Consider the following 18,608-nt stretch of genomic DNA (forward strand, 5'->3'; position numbering starts at 1 on the left):
ATGATTGATAAGTGCATCGCAGATCGAATGCCCTTTTAGATCTTCTTTTTTGAAACAAGACAACCGATCCCAATACAAATCGACTCAGCGATCGTTTAATTATCTTTGCCCAGGTGGGAACGCACATACCAATCCGATCCAACGATCGTTCAATTGTCTCTCCCCAGGTGGCCACTCACATACCAATCCGATCCAACGATCGTTTAATTGTCTCTGCCTAGGTGGCCACTCACATACCAATCCGATCCAACAATCGTTTAATTGTCTCTGCCCAGGTGGCCACGCACATACAAATCCGATCCAACGATCGTTCTATTGTCTCTCCCCAGGTGGCCACGCACATACCAATCCGATCCAACGATGGTTTAATTGTCTCTGCCCAGGTGGCTACGCACATACCAATCCGATCCAACGATCGTTCTATTGTCTCTCCCCAGGTGGCCACGCCTATACCAATCCGATCCAACGATCGTTTAATTGTCTCTCCCCAGGTGGCCACGCACATACAAATGCGATCCAACGATCGTTTAATTGTCTCTGCCCAGGTGGCCACGCACATACCAATCTGATCCAACGATCGTTTAATTGTCTCTCCCAGGTGGCCACTCACATACCAATCTGATCCAACGATCGTTTAATTGTCTCTCCCAGGTGGCCACTCACATACCAATCCGATCCAACGATCGTTCAATTGTCTCTCCCAGGTGGCCACTCACATACCAATCCGATCCAACAATCGTTCAATTGTCTCTGCCCAGGTGGCCACTCACATACCAATCTGATCCAACGATCGTTTAATTGTCTCTCCCAGGTGGCCACTCACATACCAATCTGATCCAACGATCGTTTAATTGTCTCTCCCAGGTGGCCACTCACATACCAATCCGATCCAACGATCGTTCAATTGTCTCTCCCAGGTGGCCACTCACATACCAATCCGATCCAACGATCGTTTAATTGTCTCTGCCCAGGTAGCCACGCACATACCAATCCGATCCAACGATCGTTTAATTGTCTCTGCCCAGGTAGCCACGCACATACCAATCCGATCCAACGATCGTTCACAGATCAATCCAGACGCCAAATCCAATCACGGGAAAGCCGATCGATATGATTGATAAATGTATCGCAGATCGAATGACCTTTTAGATCTTCTTTTTTTAAACAAGACAACCGATCCCAATACAAATTGATCCATCGATCGTTTAATTGTCTCTCCCCAGGTGGCCACTCACATACCCATCCGATCCAACGATCGTTTAATTGTCTCTCCCCAGGTGGCCACTCACATACCAATCCGATCCAACGATCGTTTGTCTCTGCCCAGGTGGCCACTCACATACCAATCCGATCCAATAGTAGAAAATCAGATCGATCGATCTGATTGTTAGGCGTATCGATTGATCTTTTCCGATCGTCTTTTTCTCCTGGACAATAAACTGATCGACAATACGATTGTATATAAAATCGCCACCATTCAATCGATCCCCTATCTGTTACAATGTCCTCTATAATAAAGTTACAATGCAGATTGCTGATCTCTGATTGGAGGAAGATAAATGTTTGGCCACACCCAGGTACAGAGCACTGAGCTTCCCATTCATCCCACCATCAGCCAATCAGCAGCAGTGGGAGGGGGATGTGAGTGGCAGCTCTGGCCCCACCTCCCCTGGTGACCGTTGCCTGGTAACAGGAGAGTACACAGATAGAGGAGAAGGGAGAAACATGGCCACACACTACAGTGCCAATCAGGTACATCGATCGCCTCCGCCGCCTGTACAATCGTCTCTGTATGTGGGGGTGTCTGTGGGGGGAGGGCATACAGGGGTGGGGGAGGGGAATTTAAGAGAAAGGGTGCTCATGAATGATCACTGCGAGGGATTGGGGGGGCTGAGTGTAGAACGATCGCCTCAAGGCTGGCAGTGCGGGACAACGCATGCGATTCGGATCGGAGTCGCACCCAATTCATTTTGAATGGGTTCAATTCGCACTGCGCCGCACCAAAAAGGTGCCAGCGGTTTTTTTTGGGGGGGGGTTCTTTTTTTTGGGGGGGGTCTTTTTTTTGGGGGGGGTTCTTTTTTTTTTTTTTTGCCGCTGCATTGGATGCAGATCGCATCTGATTCTCGAAATCGCACTGTGTTTTCGGGGTGTCATCGATTAAACATGGACAGCGGCGGGAGATCGCATGACGGAAGTGCGATTCCAGCGCTCAGGATTGGCTGCGTACATGGGAAGGATCCGCCCACTTCTATAGGTTCAGCCGGTCACATACACTATATATTCTGTATATATATATATATATATATATATACACTATATTACCAAAAGTATTGGGACGCCGGCCTTTACTCACACATGAACTTTAATGACCTCCCAGTCTTAGTCCGTAGGGTTCAATATTGAGTTGGCTCCGCCCTTTGCAGCTATAACAGCTTCAACTCTTCTGGGAAGGCCGTCCACAAGGTTTAGGAGTGTCTATGGGAATGTTTCACCATTCTTCCAGAAGAGCATTTGTGAGGTCAGGTACTGATGTTGGATGAGAAGGCCTGGCTTACAGTCTCTGCTCATAGGTGTTCTATCGGGTTGAGGTCAGGACTCTGTGCAGGCCAATCAAGTTCCTCCACCCCAAACTCACTCATCCATGTCTTTATGGACCTTGCTTTGTGCACATTTGGTGGAGGGGGGATTATGGTGTGGGGTTGTTTTTCAGGGATTGGCCTCTTAGTTCCATTGAAGGGAACTCTTAAGGCGTCAGCACACCAAGACATTTTGGACGATTTCATGGCCCCAACTTTGTGGGAGGAGTTTGGGGATGGCCCCTCCCTGTTCCAACATGACTGCACACCACTGCACAGAGCAAGGTCCATAAAGACATGGATGAGCGAGTTTGGGGTGGAGGAAGTTGACTGGCCTGCACAGAGTCCTGACCTCAACCCCATAGGACACCTTTGGGATGAATTAGAGCGGAGACTGCGAGCCAGGCCTTCTCGTCCAACATCAATGCCTGACCTCACAAATGCACTTCTGGAAGAATGGTCAAACATTCCCATAGACACTCCTAAACCTTGTGGACAGCCTTCCCAGAAGAGGTGAAGCTGTTATATATTCAATTATATTGATCTGAAGGGGCCTCAAATAAATTATAAGTAACGATTGTTTCTTGTTTGCAGTATCAGAGTGCGTTCAACCCCCAGAAACTGCAGAACTGGACCGTCCCGAAACCCTACAAACAGGTAACACCCTCTCCGAATGTCCCCTCCCACTGCTTGTAATAGCAATCGAGCTGCTAGTAAGCCACTCTGATTGCTATTACAAGAGAGCCAACCGCCGGCTCTAAAAATGATACTCGGGTGATGCCCGCAGCTGCATATCATCCTGGTACAGGCGCCGCCCCCTTAAAAGATGCCGCCCCAGTAAAACGCCCCATGTCTGTCTCTGCAATGTACTAATTAGGGATGCACCCATAGTCGTGTGCATAGGGTGTGCCACGTGTGCCTGGGCACACCCCAATAACCCTGTGCAGTGCTTCCTGGTGCCCCCTGTCTTTCCCGTTCCGAGATGCCGGACTCTCTTCTCTCCTCTCCTCTCCTCTCCTCTCCCAACAGCTGCTGCGGGGGGTGTTTAAGGATCCCTCCTTTTCTGAACAAACACAGTGAGTGATCTGTACCGGTCACTCCGGTGTTCATTCTTAACTGAAGCATAGTCAAATTTATTTACTAGGCTTCAGTTTTTGAATGAACAGGAAGTCGCTCAGCACAGAACACTTCCCATGCATTCACTGTCCAGTGCAGCTGAGGCTGCAGAGAAAGGGACAGGGGGGATCTCTGTCCTCAGTTCCTTTCTCTGTCTTCACGGTTGTAACATGACAAAATGTGGAACAATTCAAGGGGTATGAATACTTTTTCAAGTCACTGCTTTCTCTATATCAGCCTTTTTCAACCAGGGTGCCCAGGCACACTGGGGTGCCTTGAGGCTTCTTCAGGGGTGCCTTGAGGCTTCTTCAGCGGTGCTTGGAGGCTTCTTCAGGGATGCCCAGGCACACTGGGCTGACTTGAGGCTTCTTCAGGGGTGCCTTGAGACTTCTTCAGGGATGCCTTGAAGCTTCATCAGGGGTGCCTTGAAGCTTCTTCAGGGGTGCCTTGAGGCTTCATGAGGGGTGCCCAGGCACACTGGGGTGCCTTGAGGCTTCTTCAGGGGTGCCTTGAAGCTTCTTCATGGGTGCCTTGGGCTTCTTCATGGGTGCCTTGGGGCTTCTTCAGGGGTGCCTTGAGGCTTCTTCATGGGTGCCTTGGGCTTCTTCATGGCTGCCTTGGGGCTTCTTCATGGGTGCCTTGCGGCTTCTTCATGGCTGCCTTGGGGCTTCTTCATGGGTGCCTTGCGGCTTCTTCATGGGTGCCTTGAGGCTTCTTCAGGGGTGCCTTGAGGCTTCTTCATGGGTGCCTTGGGCTTCTTCATGGGTGCCTTGGGGCTTCTTCAGGGGTGCCTTGGGCTTCTTCATGGGTGCCTTGGGGCTTCTTCAGGGGTGCCTTGGCAAAATTTCTACAAATTTATCAAAAATTGTATACAAGCCAGCAGGTGGATGGATTCTGCATTTTAGGTATAGAAAGCAATAGGTTTTCATTATGCGCCATCACGACTTTCTAGACACCAATGATGTTATCAGTTGATAAGGAGAATGTCTGTTGCCTTCACAGCATCCTTGTTTGGCCCTCCTCTGCCCCTCTCTCTCAGCACTGGGGTGACATTAGCTGACTGAAAAATTGAGGGAGAAGAGAAACATTGGAATACTAGTCAGTACCAGTGTGCAAAAGTGTATTTGCTTTGGAAGAAAACATCACCTCTAACGTTGGGTGTCCTTTGTGTGGATGTTGCTGCATTATGTAAAACTATTAGAATAGTTTTTTACATTTTAGAAAGGGGTGCCCCAAGACTGTACATCATTTTAAAGGGTGCCTTGACTGAAAAAAAGTTGAGAAACACGGCTCTGTATACCACTTATGGTGTTACTGCACCTAGGACAGCAGAGGGCGCTGCTCTCCCCACAATTGTACCAGGCCTGTTATCTGAAGACAAAGTGTAAAAATAAAGTTGTTTCAAATCTGTAACAAGCAGAAGAAATAAAATATTTTATTTTTTCCTCTGACAAAAAATCTCACATTTTTACTAAAAACTTTATTTATTCTTAGCATGACACTACGACAACTGAAATGAAAAAATTTAAAGGATATGTACATTATTTTTTTTTTTTTTTTTAAATAGCAATTTTCCCAGAAAAACAGGCAAGTCAGGTGTTCTTAGCTCCGCCCATTGTGCAGTATCATATGACAAGGGATGGCAGTGTATGGGAGGACAGGTGGATGTCCTGGATTGTGGATACTAGCACACTTGCAATGTTTGCTGGATATATATATATATATATATTTTTTATTGATCTTGTATTTTGATTGTTGCGTCTCTTGGTAACATTGTGCGTCTGTTTCAGAGTCCTTCCACCCATGACGGCTTCACTCAGTTTATCGCCAATGACAGAGGTCACCTGCTTCCCGGAGTGCCAAAGGCCAAGGTAACCTTCCCGGATATGTCAGAAGTCACCCCAAATGAGACCTCCCCCCCGTAAAAAGTGACCATGACAGAGGTCACCTCAACTAAGACCTTCCCCCAAAAAGTGACCATGACAGCGGTTACCTCCAGTAAGACCTTCCCCCGAAAAATTGACAAGGACAGAGGTTACATCAACTGAGACCTTCCCCCGTAAAGTGACCATGACAGAGGTCACCTCAACTAAGACCTTCCCCCGAAAAGTGACCATGACAGAGGTCACCTCAACTAAGACCTTCCCCCGAAAATTGACAATGACAGAGGTCACCTCAACTAAGACCTGTCCCAGAAAAGTGACCCCAACAGAGGTCACCTCAACTGAGACCTTCTCCCAAAAAGTGATCATGACAGAAGTCACCTCAACTGACACCTTCCCCCAAAATGTGACCATGACAGAGGTCACCTCAACTGAGACCTTTCCCTGAAAAGTGACCACAACAGAGGTCACCTCAACTGAGACATTCTCCCAAAAAGTGATCATGACAGAGATCACCTCAAATGAGACCTTCTCCCGAAAAGTGACGATGATAGAGGTCACCTCAACTGAGACCTTCCCCAGAAAAGTGACCATGACAGAGGTCACCTCAACTGAGACCTTCCCCAGAAAAGTGACCATGACAGAGGTCACCTAAACTGAGACATTCTCCCGAAAAGTGACCATGACAGAGATGACTTCAACTGAGATCTTCCCCCGGAAATTGACCATGACAGAGATCACCTCAACTGAGATCTTCCCCCGAAAAGTGACCACAACATAGGTCACCTCAACTGAGACCTTCCCCCAAAACGTGACCATGACAGAGATCACCTCAACTGAGATCTTCCCCAGAAAAGTGACCACGACAGAGGTCACCTCAACTGAGACCTTCCCCCGAAAAGTGACCGTGCCAGAGGTCACCTCAACTGAGACCTTCCCCCGAAAAGTGACCGTGCCAGAGGTCACCTCAACTGAGACCTTCCCCAGAAAAGTGACCGTGCCAGAGGTCACCTCAACTGAGACCTTCCCCCGAAAAGTGACCGTGCCAGAGGTCACCTCAACTGAGACCTTCCCCCGAAAAGTGACCATGACAGAGATCAGCTCAACTGAGACCTTCCCCTGAAAAGTGACCATGACAGAGGTCACCTAAACTGAAACCTTCCCCTAAAAAGAGAGCATGACAGAGGTCACCTCAACTGAGACCTTTCCCAGAAAAGTGACCACAACAGAGATGACTTCAACTGAGACCTTCCCCTGAAAAGTGACCAGCACAGAGGTCAAGTGAGGTTGCAGAGAAAGAGACTGATAAATCTATGTCATTAGTTACTGTTAGACAGAGGGGCCCTGTCAGGTAGGCTGTATGGGGCCCCGTGATTTCTAACAGCAGCCCTGTCAGTGCCTGACCTCACAAATGCGCTTCTGGAAGAATGGTGAAACATTCCCATAGACAAACTCCTAAACCTTGTGGACGGCCTTCCCAGAAGAGTTGAAGCTGTTATAGCTGCAAAGGGGCGGAGCCAACTCAATATTGAACCCTACGGACTAAGACTGGGATGCCATTAAAGTTCATGTGTGTGTAAAGGCAGGCGTCCCAATACTTTTGGTAATATAGTTTGTATATTAAACTCTCTCTTTCAGACCAGCCCCTGGGGAACGTTCCTGGGGACATGGGACATGCCTCTGAAGATCCCTCCTTCCAAACTGAGTCTCACCTCCCGCTCAGCAGATGCATCGAAACATCTGACGGAGTGGATTGAGAAATCGGACCCGCTCATCAGCGCCTCCAACGGACTGAGGCCCACCATCACCGGCAAGGTCTGTCCCACCACCGTCTATTCACAATAACAAGGCTGGATAGGATGAATAGCTGAACTCCAGGGGGTCGGGGGAGTGGAAATTCTTGAGTCCTCAACAGGTATACAGTATCTCACAAAAGTAAGTACACCCCTCACATTTCTGTAAATATTTTATTCTATCTTCTCATGTGACAACACTGAAGAAATGACACTTTGCTACAATGTAAAGTAGTGAGTGTACAGCTTGTATAACAGTGTAAATTTGCTGTCCCCTCAAAATAACTCAACACACAGCCATTAATGTCTAAACCGCTGGCAACAAAAGTGAGTACACCCTTAATTGACAATGTCCAAATTGGGCCCAATTAGCCATTTTCCCCTCCCCGGTGTCATGTGACTCGTTAGTGTTACAAGGTCTCAGGTGTGAATGGGGAGCAGGTGTGGTAAATTTGGTGTTATAGCTCTCGCTCTCTCATACTGGTCACTGGAAGTTCAACATGGCACCTCATGGCAAAGAACTCTCTCAGGATCTGAAAAAAAGAATTGTTGCTCTACATAAAGATGGCCTAGGCTATAAGAAGATTGCCAAGACCCTGAAACTGAGCTGCAGCACGGTGGCCAAGACCATACAGCGGTTTAACAGGACAGGTTCCACTCAGAACAGGCCTCACCATGGTCAACCAAAGAAGTTGAGTGCACATGCTCAGCGTCATATTTAGAGGTTGTCTTTGGGAAATAGATGTATGAGTGCTGCCAGCATTGCTGCAGAGGTTGAAGGGGTGGGGGGTCAGCCTGTCAGTGCTCAGACCATACGCCGCACACTGCATCAAATTGGTCTGCATGGGTGTTGTCCCAGAAGGAAGCCTCTTCTAAAGATGATGCACAAGAAAGCCTGCAAACAGTTTGCTGAAGACAAGCAGACTAAGGACATGGATTACTGGAACCATCTCCTATGGTCTGATGAGACCAAGATAAACTTATTTGGTGTCAGATGGTGTCAGGCGTGTGTGGGGGCAACCAGGTGAGGAGTACAAAGACAAGTGTGTCTTACCTACAGTCAGGCATGGTGGTGGGAGTGTCATGGTCTGGGGCTGCATGAGTGCTGCCGGCACTGGGGAGCTACAGATCATTGAGGGAACCATGAATGCCAACATGTACTGTGACATACTGAAGCAGAGCATGATCCCCTCCCTTCAGAGACTGGGGGGCAGGGCAGTATTCCAACATGATAACGACCCCAAACACCTCCAAGACGACCACTGCCTTTCTAAAGAAGCTGAGGGTAAAGGTGATGGACTGGCCAAGCATGTCTCCAGACCTAAACCCTATTGAGAATCTGTGGGGCATCCTCAAACAGAAGGTGGAGGAGCGCAAGGTCTCTAATATCCACCAGCTCTGTGATGTCATCATGGAGGAGGGGAAGAGGACTCCAGTGACAACCTGTGAAGCTCTGGTGAACTCCATGCCCAAGAGGGTTAAGGCAGTGCTGGAAAATAATGGTGGCCACACAAAATATACACACTTTGGGCCCATTTTGGACATTTTCACCTAGGGGGTGTACTCACTTTTGTTGCCAGTGGTTTGGACATTAATGGCTGTGTGTTGAGTTATTTTGAGGGGACAGCAAATTTACACTGTTATACAAGCTGTACACTCACTACTTTACATTGTAGCAAAGTGTCATTTCTTCAGTGTTGTCACATGAAAAGATAGAATAAAATATTTACAAAAATGTGAGGGGTGTACTTACTTTTGTGAGATACTGTAAGAAGCCAAAGGTCACCCCAACCAGATGATGGGCAGTTGTAATTGAAATACCATTCATGCTGAGCTTTAGGGCTCCTATAGGAATGCACACCAAAGGGCAAGTACATTCATTCTGTGTTATTAGGGCAAAAAAAAAGGAATGTTTTTTTATTTTGTATTATTTATATTTTGTATTTGGCTTTTTCCTGCCCTGGACGAATATTTTTCTTTGATTTACTATAGAAAATACCACATTTGACCATTAGATGGCCCTACGCATCATAGACAATGATTATTAGTGACATCTAGTGGCCAAATGCAGTATTTTCGATTTTTTTTTTTTCCAATCAAATACATTTTATTGAAAATATTTTCCATTTTAAACCTTTTAAAGCATTTGGCCACTAGATGGTGCCAAATACCATAGGACATTGTTATGATTCTTGTCGCCATCTAGTGGCCAAATGCAGTATTTTCAATTTTTATTTTTTCAATCAAATACTTTTTATTGCATTTGGCCACTAGATGGTGCCAAGTACCACAGGACATTTTTATGAGTCTTGTCGCCATCTAGTGGCCAAATGCAGTATTTTCAATTTTTCAAATACTTTTTATTGCATTTGGCCACTAGATGGTGCCAAGTACTATGACATTGTTATGATTCTTGTCGCCATCTAGTGGGCAAATGCAGTATTTTCAATTTTTATTTTTCAATCAAATACTTTTTATTGCATTTGGCCACTAGATGGTGCCAAATACCACAGGACATTCTTATGATTCTTGTCGCCATCTAGTGGCCAAATGCAGTATATTCAATTTTTCAAATACTTTTTATTGCATTTGGCCACTAGATGGTGCCAAGTACTATGACATTGTTATGATTCTTGTCGCCATCTAGTGGCCAAATGCAGTATTTTCAATTTTTATTTTTCAAGCAAATACTTTTTATTGAAAATATTTTCCATTTTAAACCTTTTAAAGCATTTGGCCACTAGATGGTGCCAAATACCACAGGACATTCTTATGATTCTTGTCGCCATCTAGTGGCCAAATGCAGTATTTTCAATTTTTAAAATACTTTTTATTGCATTTGGCCACTAGATGGTGCCAAGTACCATAGGACATTTTTATGACTCTTGTCGCCATCTAGTGGCCAAATGCAGTATTTTCAAATTTTCAAATACTTTTTATTGCATTTGGCCACTAGATGGTGCCAATTACCATAGGACATTGTTATGATTCTTGTCGCCATCTAGTGGGCAAATGTAGTATTTTCAATTTTTATTTTTCAAGCAAATACTTTTTATTGCATTTGGCCACTAGATGGTGCCAAGTACCACAGGACATTTTTATGAGTCTTGTCGCCATCTAGTGGCCAAATGCAGTAATTCTGTATAAAATCAATGAAAAACACTCGACCAGCACAGGAAATATCTGTCCTTTTGTTTGTTTTTTCTTGTTTAGCACAGAACGAATGTAGATGCACTTATTGGGTAAATTGCTATGCATTTTTTTTTAATACATCCCTAAGTGTCATATTTTTTCTAAGTGTTTGTCGGGCCAATATTTAAAACTTTAAACGTAATACATTTCTGCAATACATGGATACATCCGCATGATTTGTCCCCCATGAAATGTCTGCTTTTTGCTTGGACTGACCCTTTAAATCCCTTTTGCATCTGACCACTTTGTTTCAAATAGGTTCTCATGGAGAAAGAGGGGTCACGGAAACCGAGTCCGGCCCCCAGCCAGAAGAGTGGGCGTGCCACGGGGAGCCCAGAGAAGATGGGAGAGATGGCGGCACGGAGATGTGCAATTGTCAGCCCAACCGGCTCTCAGAAAGATGGTCGCAGCAGTCGGCAGGCCCCAGAGGAGGCGGGGAAGGAGGAGGAGGTGGAGCACTGTGGCAGTAGACTGATATCCCAATGTGACGCTTAGAAAGAATATTGACACCATTCCATGACACCTTCGACCTGCAACTAGGATCTAATGAACAATAAAAAATGTCCTTCGAGGATAGAAAACTTTAATGGTTGATGATTAAAAATTTGATTTCCTTTCCAAAGACCTGAAAATTGTACAGACTGATGTATGGATGTCCCATTAGGTGTGCAGAACAATAAAGGACATTATGAGGAGTTCTCACAATCCCTGTGCACCTAGTGTGCCCATTATGAGAGGTTCCCACCATCCCTGTGCTGAGTTCCAGGGTCTGTACACCCGCTGTGCCCATTATGAGGGACTCCCACCATCCCTGTGCTGAGTTCCCAGGTCTGTACACCTGCTGTGCCCATTATGAAGGGTTCCCACCATCCCTGTGCTGAGTTCCCAGGTCTGTACACCTGCTGTGCCCATTATGAGAGGTTCCCACCATCCCTGTGCTGAGTTCCCAGGTCTGTACACCTGCTGTGCCCATTATGAGGGGTTCCCCCCATCCCTGTGCTGAGTTCCCGGGTCTGTACACCCGCTGTGCCCATTATGAGGGGTTCCCACCATCCCTGTGCTGAGTTCCCGGGTCTGTACACCCGCTGTGCCCATTATGAGGGGTTCCCACCATCCCTGTGCTGAGTTCCCGAGTCTGTACACCCGCTGTGCCCATTATGATGGGTTCCCTCCATCCCTGTGCTGAGTTCCCGGGTCTGTACACCCGCTGTGCCCATTATGATGGGTTCCCACCATCCCTGTGCTGAGTTCCCGGGTCTGTACACCTGCTGTGCCCATTATGAGGGGTTCTACCATCCCTGTGCTGAGTTCCCGGGTCTGTACACCCGCTGTGCCCATTATGAGGGGTTCCCACCATCCCTGTGCTGAGTTCCTGAGTCTGTTGACCTGCTGTGCCCATTATGAGGGGTTCCCACCATCCGTGTGCTGAGTTCCCGGGTCTGTACACCTGCTGTGCCCATTATGAGGGGTTCTCACCATCCCTGTGCTGAGTTCCTGGGTCTGTACACCCGCTGTGCCCATTATGAGGGGTCCCCACCATCCCTGTGCTGAGTTCCCAGGTCTGTACACCCGCTGTGCCCATTATGAGGGATTCCCACCATCCCTGTGGTGAGTTCCCGGGTCTGTACACCTGCTGTGCCCATTATGAGGGGTTCCCACCATCCCTGTGCTGAGTTCCTGGGTCTGTACACCTGCTGTGCCCATTATGAGGGGTTCCCACCATCCCTGTGCTGAGTTCCCGGGTCTGTACACCTGCTGTGCCCATTATGAGGGGTTCCCACCATCCCTGTGCTGAGTTCCTGGGTCTGTACACCCGCTGTGCCCATTATGAGGGGTTCCCACCATCCCTGTGCTGAGTTCCCGGGTCTGTACACCTGGGAGGCTTTTTTGGTTTTATTTTTACCTCTTGGTTTGTTGAGGGCTTTTATTTTTAGAATGTTGTAGGCTAAAACCTAGAAATAAAAAAAATATATATATATAATTTTTGTGTGGGGGGGGGGTTGGGTGTATGTAGGCTTTATTTGTTTTTTTTTTTACCCCTTGGTCTGTGGAGGGCTTTTTTTCTTTTAGGTTTTTGTAGGCTAAAACCTAGAAATAAAAAAATATATACTATATATATATATATTTTTTTTTTTTTTTTTGTGTGTGGTGGGGGGGGGGGGTGTATGTAGGTTTTTTTTTTTTTTTTTTTTTTTTTTTTACCTCTTGGTTTGTTGGGGGGCTTTTATTTTTTGAATTTTGTAGGCTAAAACCTAGAAATAAAAAAAAATATATATATATATATATTTGGTGGGGGGGGGGGGTTGGGTGTATGTAGGCTTTATTTAGGTTTTATTTTATTTTTTTACCCCTTGGTCTGTGGAGGGCTTTTTTTCTTTTAGGTTTTTGTAGGCTAACCTAGAAATAAAAAAAAAAAAATTATATATAATATATATAATTTTTCATTTGTTTATTTTGTGTGTGTGTGTGTGTGGGGGGGGGGGGGTGTATGTAGGCTTTTTTTTTTTTGGTTTATTGTTTTTTTTTTCTACCTCTTGGTTTGCATAGGGATTTTTTATTTTGGGGGGGGGGGGGGTTTGTATGTAGGCTTTTCTTTGGGAGGGGGGGGGGTTGTTTTTTTACCTCTTGGTTTGCAGAGGGCTAGGGAAAAAAAGCGCCCCTAAGAAACGAGGTTAAAAAAAAACCTAAAAAAATTTAAAAAAATAATAGAACCCTTTCTACAAGCAATAGAGACAATGTTTCGAATTTTCTTTCATGTCTGGCACCCACCATCCCTGTGAGTCCTGAAGAGTCAGTCCCTGGGGTGGTCCATACGGTGGTGGGAGAGCAGCATTCTATATCAGCAGACAATTCCTTTGTCTTCCATTGGCTGTGAACAATAGGACTTGTGTTGTAGGATATGGAAGAATCACGAGCTGCGCCCCCGATGAACGATGACAACTCACAAATTATTATTTAAGAATAGATTTTTATTGAATTATACAGAAGGCGATCTCGCTTGTATGCCGTATAACAATGCGGGAAATGTTTGATTGCAAAAGAATATATAAATATAGCTAATATTATATATTCACTGAGAAATTTGGTTTTGGCAATTTCCGCCATTATTAGGGCGGGGTCAATGGACATAAAACGGTTTGGACACTGGGAGATGGATGGAGGACGGCGTGAATGAACGATCTGTACAGAGGTTACGTAATGTGGAGATAAATTCCCTTTCTCGAAGGATGAAGATGAGGAATGGGGGATAGGAGATTCCCTTCATGTAGAAAATAGAACCAGAAAACTCAGAACGTGAGACCATGGGGGTACAAGAAGATCACTGAGCGATGGTTGGTTGGTGGGGAGGACAAGGACTCTAGAATAAACTCAGGACCGGTATAAGAGGCCATCTCCGGTAGGTTGGGTCATTGGTGTAGGGTGGGGAGAACAGATAAACAACGCTAACCACTGACCCTCATCATAAGGGTCCCTAAAGCAAGGATAGGCAACTTCCGCACTATAGCTGCTGTAGATCTACCAAGTCCCACTGCAAGACTGAAAGCCACCGGCGTGACTCCCGTTAGAAGAGGCATGATGGGGTTTGTAGCTTCACCACTGCTGAGGCTGCCTATCTATAGCTAAAGGGTAAGTTGACCTTTTCATGATTAAAGGTCAACTTGGACACGCCCACCCTTCACATGGTGGTGATCCCCCCCAACAGACAGGAACGACCTCCTGGAAGTCCTGTATGAAATCTCCAACATCTGAGGACATGGGTGCAGGTGGAAGATCCCAGAGGTGCTCACAGTACCCATCGTAACTCACAATAAACAAGTGTTTAATGGTCAGCACAGGCATGGGACTATGCTGACCAAATGAGAAGTGCATCCGATGCTTCCTCCGGTAAGGAGTCCCAGAAGAAAGAAGCTCTTCTGATTGGTCAGTGTGCTTGCCATTATGATACTCACTCCAGGGCTGTGTAGGACCACCACCCATCTACACCTTTGGCTTTATTAGATAGACTATGGGCACCTCTTGGATCTTCTAGCGCCACCCATAGCCCTAAATGTTAAGATTTCGTACAGGACTTCAACTTCTAGGTTGTTCCCTTCCTTCCCCCAATTTTAAAGTGGTAGTAAAGTCAGTTTTTTCACCTGTACCTACAGTGAAGTCTAAAATAAGACTTACCTGTAGGTATAGTGAAGATCTAAACGTGCAATGTTCAGGAGATGTTCACATTTGTAGCAGTCGGTGATGTGAGCGGCACATACGCACTGCGCTCTGAATGGAGAGGGTGTGCCGCCACCGTGACGTCATCGCGGCCCGGCCATTCAAATGGCTGGAGCCTGTGAACCCGGAAGGAAAACCAGGTCAAGATGGAGCCCTGTCAGCAGTGAGGGATCCATGGTGTCAGAATGTACTAGCACAGCATGTGAACCCGGAAGGAAGACCAGGTCAAGATGGAGCCCTGTCAGCAGTGAGGGATCCGTTGTCAGTCAGAATGTACCGCTGGCAGGGCTCCATCTTGACCTGGTCTTCCTTCCAGGTTCACATGATGTGCTAGTACATTCTGACAGACAGTGGATCCCTCACTAGCACAGTATGTGAACCCGGAAGGAAGACCAGGTCAAGATGGAAGCCTGTCAGCAGTGAGGGATCTGCTGTCTGTCAGAATGTACTAGCACAGCATGTGAACCCGGAAGGAAGACCAGGTCAAGATGGAGCCCCGTCAGCAGTGAGGGATCCACTGTCTGTCAGAATATACTAGCACAGCATTTGAACCCAGAAGGAAGACCAGATCAAGCTGGAGCAGTCAGCAGTGAGATCCGTTGTCTGTCAGAATGTACTAGCACAGCATGTGAACCCGAAAGGAAGACCAGGTAAAGCTGGAGCAGTCAGCAGTGAGGGATCCGTTGTCTGTCAGAATGTACTAGCACAGCATGTGAACCCGAAAGGAAGACCAGGTAAAGCTGGAGCAGTCAGCAGTGAGGGATCCGCTGTCTGTCAGAATGTACTAGCACTAACATTATGACATTAACCTGCAGAAGGACCTTATTTTAAGGATAGTTTCCTAACGATTTATTACATACATTAAATCCTGCAGTCTTCTGCCCAGTCTGCAGACATCACTGGCCGTGGGCAGTCCTATCTCCTGAACCTAGCAGCGCTGATGTATTGGTATGGTCCAGGAGTATTGTGAGCCCAAGCAGTCATGGTTATCGTCACCCCTAGGGGGTAAGTCCATGACACCCTGGGCTCAGAGGAAGTGGACCGTTCTCCAACCAGGAAGTGCTGACATCTCCTGAACTTAGTTCTCATGTATTGGCATGGCCCAGAAGTACTCTGAGCCCGAGCCACACGGGTATTTGCCCCCAACCATGCTGATTCGGGGTCAGAGTACTCCTGCCTTAAGAGGGGCAGGCCCATGACACCCTGGGGAGAGACATAGAGTACTCCTGCCGGGGGGGGGGGGGGGGGGAAACGTCATCGCGGCCTGGCCATTCAAATGTCTGGAGCCTGTGAACCCGGAAGGAAGACCAGGTCAAGATGAACCCCTGTCAGCAGTGAGGGATCCATTGTCTGTCAGAATGTACTAGCACTGACATTATGACATTAACCTGCAGTGCGACCTTCTTTTAAGGATAGTTTCCTACCGCTTTATTACATACCTTAAATCCTGCAGTCTTCTGACCAGTCTGCAAACATCAATGGCCATGGGGCAGTCCTTCCTCCTGAACCTAGTAGTGCTCATGTATTGGCATGGTCCAGGAGTACTGTGAGCCCAAGCTGTCATGGTTATTCTCAGCCCTAGGGGGTAGATCCATGACACCCTGGGCTCAGAGGAAGTGGACCGTTCTTCGGCCAGGAACTGCTGACATCTCCTGAACCTGGCGCTCATGTATTGGTATGGTCCAGGAGTACTGTGAGCCCAATCTGTCATGGTTATTGTCACCCCTAGGGGGTAGATCCATGACACCCTGGGCTCAGAGGAAGTGGACCATTCTTCAGCCAGGAACTGCTGACATCTCCTGACCCTGGTGCTCATATATTGGCATGGTCCAGGAGTAAGTACTCTGAGCCCGAGCCACATGGTTATTTACCCCCAACCATGCTAGCTCGGGGTCAGAGTACTCCTGCCCTTAGAGAGGGGAGGGCCCATGACACTCTGGGCAGAGACGTAGAGCGAGTCTGACCATCCAGAGTACTCCTGCCCACGGGAATGTCATCTAAACCAGGCCATTCAAATGGCTGGAGCCTGTGAACCCGGAAGGAAGACCAGGTCAAGCATTTCCAATACACCCTGGGCAGAGATGTAGAGCGAGTCTGACAATCCAGAGTACTCCTGCCTGGGGGGGGGGACGCCATCGCGGCCCGGCCATTCAAATGGCTGGAGCCTGTGAACCCGGAAGGAAGACCAGGTCAAGCAATTCCAATACACCCTGGGCAGAGACGTAGAGCGAGTCTGACCATCCAGACTACTCCAGCCCGGGGGAACGTCATCTAAACCAGGCCATTCAAATGGCTGGAGCCTGTGAACCCGGAAGGAAGACCAGGTCAAGCAGTTCCGATACACCCTGGGCAGATTGGGCAGATCGGAAGTGGATCGAGTCGGACCATCCTTCAGCCAGGAACTGGCGACCTCTACTGGCAGAAAGGAAATAACGCATGGGAAAGGTCCAGATTCAGGGCTTTTATATATTACTCCTGGCCATTTTGTCTTTAGAATGGAGTTTCGCTTTAAGCCTACAGATGATAATTTTCTGACTAACTCAGCTGGATTTTTTTTCTTCTTTTTTAGACGACATTTATCTGTTCTCCATTACATTTGCCCTTTCGGTAATTCCCACGCAATCTGAAGAATTCTAAATGCCGCTTCCCACCATCCACCCAGACAAGAGGAGCCATTGTGTGTGAACAGAGAGGGGCTTCATCCACAGACAGCTAAGAAAAGTCTGATTGAAGCAGAAACTTGTTGACGGCTCAGAAATAGACTGACGGGCCGCCCTGGAGAGGTCTATGAAGATCCTGCGAGTCTGAAGGGTGCCGAGCTAAAATTGGGATCAGCCACCATACAAAGTAGATGTAAACCCCAACGGAATGACAGTCTGCTCTGTCTATTAAAAACCATTAAAGTTCTTGTTTTTACAATTTATTCCTAATTCCATCTCAGTGATCTCCTGCAGCCGCTTCCCAGACACTTCCTGTTTACATTCACTCCAGTGACGGCTGCATGGCATTTCTCAGGGTGGGCTTCCTGATGGTGACAACAGTGGACCATGTCTGTGTAATGTGTGTGGGGACATCCACTTAAAGTTCTCATCAGAAGCCCTGTGTGACAACATAGGAGCACAGTTGAGACAGGGACAGAACGTTGTCACCCTCCTTCCCCTCCTGTAGTCTCCATTAGAATTCCTTGTGACAAGGTGACAACGTAGGAGCACAGTTGAGGTACAGAGCGTGGTCACCCTCCTCCTGAAGGCTCCATTAGAATCCCATGTGACAAGGTGACATCGTAGGAGCACAGTTTAGAGACAGGTACAGAGCGTGGTCACCCTCCTCCTCATTTTCATGTAGTCTTCATTAGAATCCCATGAGAAACGGACAGAACTTTGTCACCCTAGGCCAGCAAAGGTCAAAGCGTTGTCACCCCAGACCAGCAAAAGTCAGAGCGTTGTCACTCTAGACAAGCAAAGGTCAAAGCGTGGTCACCCTATCCCAGAAAGCCTGGGACACAGTGCTGTCACCCTATACCAGCAAAAGGTCAGAGCATTGTCACCCTATAACAGGAAAAGGTCAGAGCTTTGTCACCCTATAACAGGAAGGGTCACAGCATTGTCACCCTATAACAGGAAGGGTCAGAGCGTTGCCACCCTATAACAGGAAGGGTCAGAGCGTTGTCACCCTATAACAGGAAGGGTCAGAGCGTTGTCACCCTATAACAGGAAGGGTCAGAGCGTTGTCACCCTATAACAGGAAGGGTCAGAGCGTTGTCACCCTATAACAGGAAGGGTCAGAGCATTGTCACCCTATAACAGGAAGGGTCAGAGCGTTGTCACCCTATAACA

General features: G+C 47.2%; 1 protein-coding gene across 1 annotated transcript; it reads left to right on the top strand.

The window, feature by feature from the left end:
- Positions 1–1,659: 1,659 nt before the first annotated feature.
- On the top strand, positions 1,660–11,055 carry CFAP126 (cilia and flagella associated protein 126; the record flags this gene model as incomplete). The annotated part of the gene is made up of 5 exons (XM_082275897.1): positions 1,660–1,752; positions 3,171–3,233; positions 5,483–5,563; positions 7,214–7,390; positions 10,819–11,055. The coding sequence occupies exons 1-5, from the start codon at positions 1,726–1,728 to the stop codon at positions 11,053–11,055; spliced, it is 585 nt and encodes a 194-aa protein (XP_082132023.1). The 5' UTR covers positions 1,660–1,725.
- Positions 11,056–18,608: the final 7,553 nt, after the last annotated feature.

Source organism: Pelophylax lessonae (genome assembly GCF_965119305.1).
Source record: "Pelophylax lessonae genome assembly, chromosome: 13".
Classification (NCBI taxonomy): domain Eukaryota; kingdom Metazoa; phylum Chordata; class Amphibia; order Anura; family Ranidae; genus Pelophylax; species Pelophylax lessonae.